Source organism: Gobio gobio (genome assembly GCF_949357685.1).
Source record: "Gobio gobio genome assembly, chromosome: 2".
Taxonomy (NCBI): domain Eukaryota; kingdom Metazoa; phylum Chordata; class Actinopteri; order Cypriniformes; family Gobionidae; genus Gobio; species Gobio gobio.
This window is the reverse complement of record NC_137098.1, coordinates 14080104-14089192: the sequence shown is the minus strand read 5'-3', so window position 1 is coordinate 14089192 and position 9089 is coordinate 14080104. Positions and strand designations below refer to the sequence as shown.

Here is a 9089-nt window from a genome sequence, read left to right as displayed (position 1 = left end):
ATTTGTTGTCAAATGGTGCCACGGATCCCACCATGCCAGCCATCGTTCTGTTCTCAGTACTTCAGGTGGTAGTTATTAACTTTCCTTATCTCCCGCAGTCGACGTCCTTTTCCTTTAGTTCTCAGAAAACAGCTGCTCCTCCGTTTTGACTTTCATCCTTGTCGCCACGGGCGTAATTTCCTATGGGGACAGGGGGGACATGTCCCCCCCCACTTTTCAAAATTCCGTTCGTGTCCCCCCCACTTTCAAATTAGTTTGTTATTATTTTTTTAACCGCGTCCGCGCGCCGTTATCGTCACGGAGGAGCAGGACCAAGCAGAACAGACATCCTGCCTGTCTGTGTCGATGCAGGCAGGGACGTCTCGTGCACACTCTCAATAGTGTAAGCGCACTGAGAGCTCTGCTGAGCAGCCGGTATCGCAGTCAGTCATGAAACGCCAGCAACAGATTACTTTAATGTCTTCATGGACGAAAAAAAAGAAAGGAGATGTGAGTTGGTTGATTCAGTAAATTAGCTCAGGTCAGGGTAATCAAAATGTCTGTCTACTTATTTTTGTACAGTCTATGGTCTACACCTGTTGATGAGCTAACGTTAACATACACTTTTGCTAGGTAACTTCAGACCGTTAGCTAGCTAACCTAAACATTTAATGTTGCCTAGAACATTCTGTGTCCACTTTAAACAGCAGCGTTTTCTGTCAGCAATGTATGACAAGCAGACTCTGGCTGCTGTTATAGGCTACTCAACTCATTATACTCAGATGCAGAAATAAAATAAGTCTTAATAAATGTTTTTCTAAACTTGAGCTATTGTTGTTCACTTACAATATTTGTTCATTTAAAATGGAAGTTAATTTGTAAAAATTGATTTACTTGTTCAAAGAAAAGGCTTAATATCGAGCTAGCCTGAGTTAGCCTATATTTTATATAGTGTTATGGTTATGTGGTGAGCCTGAGTATAGTTTTACACATCAGCCCAGTCTAGTCTGTAAAGTTATTGATACGCAGTGAGGGTTTTTTTTACACATTAATCTGAAAATGAATGTGGCACACCCAGTTTTTAAAATGTACATCCAGAGACTCTTTTCTGGCTATGTGGACTCAATATGATCATAACTCAGTTGTTTTCATATCAGAGCACAGATGAGGTGGAGCTGCTTCAGAACAGAGAGGGTGAGACAGGGAAAAGCAGTAGCAGCACAACGTTACAGGTAGGTTATGTGCTGTATGAAAGGCCAGGTGATTTTGATTTGTTGGTGATAAAAGGGAAGAAGTGTACATGATAAATAGTGAATACAGTTTGAATATTATTAAATTAAATGTTCTTCTTGTGGGAGCCAAATTGCGTGTTGTTATTTGTTTAGAATATTTCTTTAACATGGTCACATCATCACATGGGTGTGGTTTCATATTATTTAACTGCTCACTTGTGTGGTGGGAGAGAAACAGAATCAGGCCCTGATATTTTTCTGTTGACTGTTATAATATAGTTTCAGTTGTGATAAACTTTTGAAAACATTTTTTTCATGCCATGCTTTCATATCAGAGAACAGATGAGGTGAAGCTGCTTAAAGACAGGGAGGGTGAGACAGGGAGAAGTAGCTCAGAGTTGCAGGTATGTGCTGTGTAAAGGGTCAGGTAATTTATTTTAATTATGTCATGTCAGAAACAGGCTAGCACATATTCATATTTCATAGGTGAGACAGGGAACAGGCGCAAGCGAAGAAGTGCAGGTAGGCAGGCAGGATGCTGAACCCAACCATGCTAACCAGGAAGCATGTGTTTGGTTCTTATATGTGAGGAGACAGGACAGTATAGAAGGTTGAATAGTTAGTATATGGAGAAATGGGATTGAATTGATAGATGGAGGACAATGAAAAAATATCTTTATATTAAAGTTACATGTTTGTGAGATTGTGTTTTAATTTTGCATCTTGTGTAACAAATAATCTTGTGTACCTGCGGTTTGGTGGATGTGTTTCTGACAAATGTCAGATTTAACAGTTAGTTTAAAATAAAAGTTTGTTTAACAGTGGAAATTGTGTTTCACATTATTTAAATTATATTCACACACAAAACGTGTAACATTTTTGTGAAAGTTTTTGACTTTATAAAATTATTCTCCCTCAACGTCAGCAAGACCAAGGAGACCAAGGAGCTGGTGGTCGACTTCAGGAGGAATGAGAATCACCATCAATGGAGCACCGGTGGAGAGAGTCAGCAGCTTCAAGTTCCTCGGTGTCCACATCACAGAGGAACTCTCATGGTCCGTCCACTCCGAGGCCATTGTGAAGAAGGCTCATCAGCGCCTTTTCTTTCTGCGACGGCTGAGGAGGTTTGGAATGAGCCGCCACATCCTCACACGCTTCTACAGCAGCACCATAGAGAGCCTGCTGACTGGCTGCATCACCACCTGGTACGGCAACAGTACCGCCCGCAGCCGCAAAGCCCTGCAAAGGGTAGTGCGCACGGCCAGCTACATCATCGGAGGTGAGCTTCCCTCCCTCCAGGACATTTACGCCAGGCGGTGTGTGAAGAGAGCTCAGAGGATCATCAGAGACTCTAGCCACCCGAGCCATGGGCTGCTCTCACTGCTGCCATCAGGCAGACGGTACCGCAGCATCAGAACACGCACCAGCCGACTCCAGAACAGCTTCTTCCCACAAGCAATTAGACTTCTTAACTCCTGATCCATCAGGATCATAACACACACTGGACAGAATATCACTCAGCACAACCCACTGTAGATACACACACATTATATACACATTTATTTATCATACAGCATCTATTGCACTTTGGATTTCAATTTTCAATTTGTGAATAATATTTTATACTATACATTGTATACTATTATTATTATTATAGCGTAATGTATATTGTTTTAGTGTATATTGTTTAAAGCTGTGAGAACTACACTCACATTGTGTAAATTATTTATTGTTTATTGTAGTGTTTACTGTGCTGTGAGTAATTGTGGGCGCATCAGATGTGTAATCTGATGCTGCTTTAAATGTTGTACATGTCATGTCGTGACTACTATGTTACTCGGAACTGCACCAAGAATTTCACCTGCTGTTGCAATTGTGTACATGGCTGTGTGACAATAAAGTGATTTGATTTTGATTTGATTTGATTTATTCTCTCAAGTCTTGGCTATTCAACAATAAATAAAGTAAGACATCTTTTTCTTATACATAGTAGCCTATTATTCTTTTTGGCAGAATTTATCGTTATAAACAACTTAATTATTTCCTGGATTTTGTATCACCATAGTCCCTAACTATGTAAATGGAGGAAATGGGATTCAAATCGAAAACATTTTTCCCCATTTTGTGCCCCCCCCACTTCTCAAACCAAAGTTACACCCTTGCTTGTCGCCATATGTTGTATCTCAGATACGAAGGGAAAACTCAGAGAGGAATAAACTTTCTAGATTGTCTTTTATTTGGGACACATCTCCATAGCCAACCATACATCCACATGAGCACACACACTGCCCGTTCTTCTCTCTGCTTTTAACAGTGCTACAGACCAACACCACAATGCGCCACCGCCCCCTATTGGACAAACCCAACACCACCCTTAATATACAACATATATAATGAACTTCAATTAAGAAATTAATTAAACGTTTTAATGAATCCAAAATAGCTGTGTTTTATTATTGTTGAGTATTAGTGGAAGTGGATTCATGAATATTTATAATATATGACTGCAATATTTATATATGGGAATGCAGTGAGGGGAAATCAAAATAACAGCAACTGATAGAAATTAAACGGGAACGTATGCAACAAATGAAATTACTAATATTTCACCTTTTGAGAAATACATTTGTGTATGTATGTATGTACAGTATATATAATATTAACACCTCGGTGTGAATTATTTTTTTTAATAAACTTGACCTGTCGTCAAATATTCCTTAAAAATACATATATTCTGGTCTTTAAAAAATGTTAATTTCAGATGTTTTATTTTTTATGCATTTTTCTAAGTTTATTTTTTTTTAAAACTTATCAACTGTTTATTTATTTATTATCCAAAACGTATAACAATTGGAGTGAAAGAAAAGTAGTAATTTCACTTAAATTAACGGGGCTATGTTTTACAATGTTGTTTTACAAAAATTGTATCTTTCAAAACGGACAACGGAAACAAACAACAACAACAACAGGAGACCATACTTTCATCCAAACGTGTGCAAGAGCAGGTAGGCTACGTTACATTGTGTCGAGATTTTTATATTCAGAAACAAACTGTTTGTGAAATCAGTAACAGGAACAGTACTAGTAACAGTTCCGCGGATATTCTGTCATAACGACTCAACTTAAAAAATACTACGCCGCCGGCTCTCAATGCTTTTTTTTTTTCCAGAAACGCTGGTGCGTACCAGTACGGAGCCCGGCAGGTCACCTATAGGAGAAAAAAAAACAATCTGTGCCGACGGTTTTGCAATCCGTTCCCTCAGTTTATAAACCGTGATCACGATTTCTTAAACTGTTCCCTTGGTTTAACAAATCGTGCCCACGGATTAATAAACCGTACCCACGAATTAGTGTATTTACTAGTTGCCATATCAACATTATTTAGAGAAAAAATAGCGCAAAAATTTTAAAATCTCTGGAAGATATTACTGAACATGTATTTAACCACAGCAAAAGTTAATTTCTTACTTAAGTTTAGTTTTCATCTCTGTTTTTTGTGTTTATTTAAAATAAGACAAATCCGATATTATTTTAATCTTATATCTGTTATTTAACAGTTCAGATGGTTCTTTAATGCGGATCTAACAGCAGAAGACACGAGCTAATCCCATAGCGCAGGTGGGGTGTGTGTTAACACTGCAACACTACAATGAGTCCCTATTAGAAATATGCCATTATATTCTATACTTTTATCAATTATTTTGAAAAACCATGAGAAAAGTGTGAATAATGACTGAGACTTAATGTTCATAAATTATTAATTATTATTATGTTTTGAGTTATGCTGTATAGCTGTATTTAGCGATGTGTTTGTAGTCCAACTCAAAAATGCTTATATTTTTAATCATTAAAAAATGCCTTAAAAATGCCTAAAAATTGATAAATGTATTTATTTATCAATTATTTTTAATTTATGACTATAAATGAGTGCACTTAAAACAGTATGTTTATCATAAAATAATTCATGAGTTCACTTTCACATTTGCATTTCCTGGCCACTGCAAGGTACACTACAAATCTAATTTATCACAACACTGGGGCCACAGAAAATGAAAACATGATTTTCTTAGGAAATCTTCCTTTTCTTACCTGTGGACTGATGAGCAAATGAAAACCTGTCCTGCTGGAGACATGTGATCTGCTATTTAACTGTCATTTTTATGCCTGGTTTTAATGTGTTCTTTTAGCCTTTATCCAAGCAGAAACGGTAATCTGTTCTTAACCCCCCCCCCCCCCCCCCCCCCCCACACACACACACACACACACACACAAAATTATGCCTAATATTTGCCTGTATTAAACAATGCTGTGAACTTTTCTCTTTCGTACAGTTACACTCATAAAGTGCTTGTCATTTACAGGTCCAGGTGAAAAAGCTGCTGGACCTTCAGAGGTCAAAGATATGATGGGAGACTCAGAGTTGGGGGCTGATTTGTTGCGGTCCTCCCCTAGTCGCAAGACTCTTCCCAGAGCAGTGCCCATCAGCACCACTAGCTCTCTTACTAAAGGGTACTTTGAGACATGTAATATCAACATTATGGTTATTTGGCCTGATTATTTAGTGCTGCATGTTGTTTTTTTTCTGTTAAAGCTCTCCGTTCCAAAAATCATCTGTTGCTAAAACAGTCCAGTTTGAGAGTGAAGCACCACTGGAGTCAGTCTCAGAGGAACGGAGCATAGAACGGCCTAATATTAACCTGCCCTCAGTACTACAGCCTCTCGTAGGTCAGGTGGCTGAAACAGCAGAGGAGAGATACCGCCTACTAGAGCAGAGAGATAAGATTTTACGGCAAGGTCTCTGAAACCATATTGTGCTGAACTTATTATAATATTATGTAACATGATGTTATTTATATTGTTTGTTTTAGAATATAAATTTTAGGGTAATAATGGTCTTTTTGTCTCTGAAGCTCGGCCCAAAAGAACAGACCTGGATATGTCTAAAGTGTTTGTGGGAACATGCCCTGATATGTGCCCGGAGAAAGAGCGGTATATGAGAGAAACCTGCAACCAGCTGAGCAACTTTGAGGTTGTTCCAGATACAAAGAAGGTTTGTGACAATACAGTCCAGTAATGATCCGAAATCCACATATTTATTGAAGTTCTTGGCTAAGGTTCATTATGTCAATATTGAGTTAAGACGACAACCCACTTCATAATTTATGTAATATCTGTGTAAAGTGACATATTAATGTTTGGAAGCCTTAAATGCCATTGGTTACCTTTTAGTTATTTGACTGAATCTGCTTAGGTGGATCATTTTGCTGTCATCAAAGAATATAGCAGGTCTTCAGCCGATCAGGGAGAACCTCTCCCTCATGAGCTTAGACCACTTCCTGTGCTAAGCATGACTATGGACTACTTGGTGACTCAGATTATGGACCACGGTGAGGGCAATTACCGTGACTGGTATGACTTTGTCTGGAACAGAACCAGAGGCATTCGGAAGGTGGGCATGATTGATTTAAAATATTCAGTGTGCCAATGTGAATATTATGCCGCCATTGTGTTTTTTTTACAACTTTTTTGTAATTATGTCTGAACCTCTCTTGTAGGACATTACCCAGCAGCATCTATGTGATCCAGTAACAGTATTGCTTATTGAGAAATGTACCCGTTTCCACATTCACTGCGCCCATCACCTCTGCCAGGAACCCATGATGTCTTTTGATGCCAAGATCAACAATGAGAATATGACAAAATGCCTGCAGAGTCTGAAGGAGATGTATCAAGACTTGGCCACCAAGGAGGTGTATTGCTCCAATGAGGCAGAGTTCCGCCAATATAACGTGTTGCTTAAGCTCAATGATGGAGATATTCTTCGGTAAAACCTTGTTTTAGTTTTTTTGGGGCAGTAACTAATCATAAAACTATTTTGAATCTGGAATCAGCTGTTTTTAGACAGTATAGTGCAAGGCATCCCTGTAGCTCAAACAGTAGAGCATGGTGCTAACAAGGCCATGGGTTCGAATTATAAACTAATAAAATGTATACCTTTTTAAAGCCTTGTTTCACAGACAGGGTTTAGATTAGGCCTTAGTTCAATTAGAACATTTAAGTAGCTTTTATAAACGTGCCTTAGAAAAAAAAACATTACTGATGTGCATCTTGAGACAAAAGATATCATCTTAAAATATGCCAGTGCAAGCCCCACTTAAAACCGTTAAAACATGTATTTTAGTCTGGGATTAGGCATAAACCTTGTCTGTGAAACGGGTAAAGTTTCACTGAATGAGTAGAAAAAAGCTTTGAAGTCTTGCCATGTTTTTATATGATCAGAAAGGAAATTAATTTGACTCTTAGGTTAGTGAGCATATTGAAGACAGAAATAATCTGGCCACCAATTACAGCACAGAATGGGTCTGATACAAATATTTGCTGAAGAGTACCAGTTGGCAATTCCTTGCATTGATGGTGTAAATAATACAAATGGATTTGTTGTTTGTCAATCCAGTGAGGTGCAGCAGTTTCGTAAAGAGGTACGGGATTCTCCGGAGGTGGATTTTGCTGTGCAGGCCTTTGCAGCACTCAACAGCAATAACTTTGTCCGGTTCTTTAAACTTGTGAGTGCAGCTTCCTATTTGAGCAGCTGCATACTTCACAGATACTTCAATCAGGTAAATGCATCTTACCCAGAGGGTAGTTCAGTAGCAAGTATATGAAGTACTTTGTCATTCATTACACCTTTTGAGTTTCTTACAAACTTTTTTTTAATCTCTGTTCGGTTAGGTGAGAAGCAAGGCACTGAAAATCCTCAATGTGGCCTTTACTAATGGGTCCCAGAGATCCACCATTTACCCAATCGAGAACTTAGTCAGAATGCTCATGTTCCAAAATGCCACTGAAGCCTCAGACTTTATTCAACAGTATGGCCTTAATATCACTGATGGGTATGTCCTACTTCTTTTGTCTGTTGTCTTGATTTTAGCAAAAAATCTTGTACTCTCTCAATATATTAGTATCCATTTTCATTTCAGAGATGCATAATTCTCGAAAATTAATGTCTTATTTTGTTTATCATCCAGCATGGTAGAACTTAGTCGGACAGCCTATCAGGAGCCTGATTTCTCCCTGCCCCAGAGCAAGTCTGTGGCTATTGAGAAGAAGAGAACTGTTCTGATTGGTGAGGTGGTGAACGGTGGACAGCTGCCCATCCCGCCTCAGCTCAATCCCGTTTGCAGCTTTGACTCTAACAACAAGTACACTGGAGATGGTCTCTCTTCAGAGGCTCCAACAGCTTACCTGAAAGGTGGCAATGCACTTCAGTTCTGATTTCATTAGCCAAAATTAAAATGTGTTTGTACTTACAAGATATTTTGTTCTTGGCAGTTCATCCACAGACACTACAACTGGATAACAAATTAGCTCTATAAACTTTGTCTTTTCATCACAGTCTCACTCACTCACTCACTCACTCACTCACTCACTCACTCACACACAACAACTGGATAACAAATTAGCTCTATAAACTTTGTCTTTTCATCACACAGTCTCACACACACACACACACACACACTCAAACACCTAACTAACCCTTGATTATGAGGACATTCTGTGTTTAACTGGACCTCACACACGCACTCTCAAACACCTAACTAACCCTTGATTATGAGGCCATTCTGTGTTTAACTGGACCTCTCACACACACACACACACACACACACGCACTCTCAAACACCTAACTAACCCTTGATTATGAGGCCATTCTGTGTTTAACTGGACCTCTCACACACACACACACTCAAACACCTAACTAACCCTTGATTATGAGGACATTCTGTGTTTAACTAGACCTCACACACACACACACACACACACACACACACACACACACACACACACACACACACACACACACACACACACACACACACACAC

General features: G+C 38.9%; 1 protein-coding gene across 1 annotated transcript; it reads left to right on the top strand.

Annotated features, from left to right (window-relative positions):
* Positions 1–1106: 1106 nt before the first annotated feature.
* Positions 1107–8483, top strand: LOC307139762 (germinal-center associated nuclear protein-like; the record flags this gene model as incomplete). The annotated part of the gene is made up of 9 exons (XM_079838857.1): positions 1107–1173; positions 5573–5720; positions 5803–6005; positions 6122–6261; positions 6463–6660; positions 6767–7035; positions 7666–7828; positions 7941–8101; positions 8237–8483. 9 exons carry the CDS (start codon positions 1107–1109, stop codon positions 8481–8483), a joined length of 1596 nt encoding a protein of 531 aa, XP_079694983.1.
* Between the last annotated feature and the right edge of the window lie 606 nt (positions 8484–9089).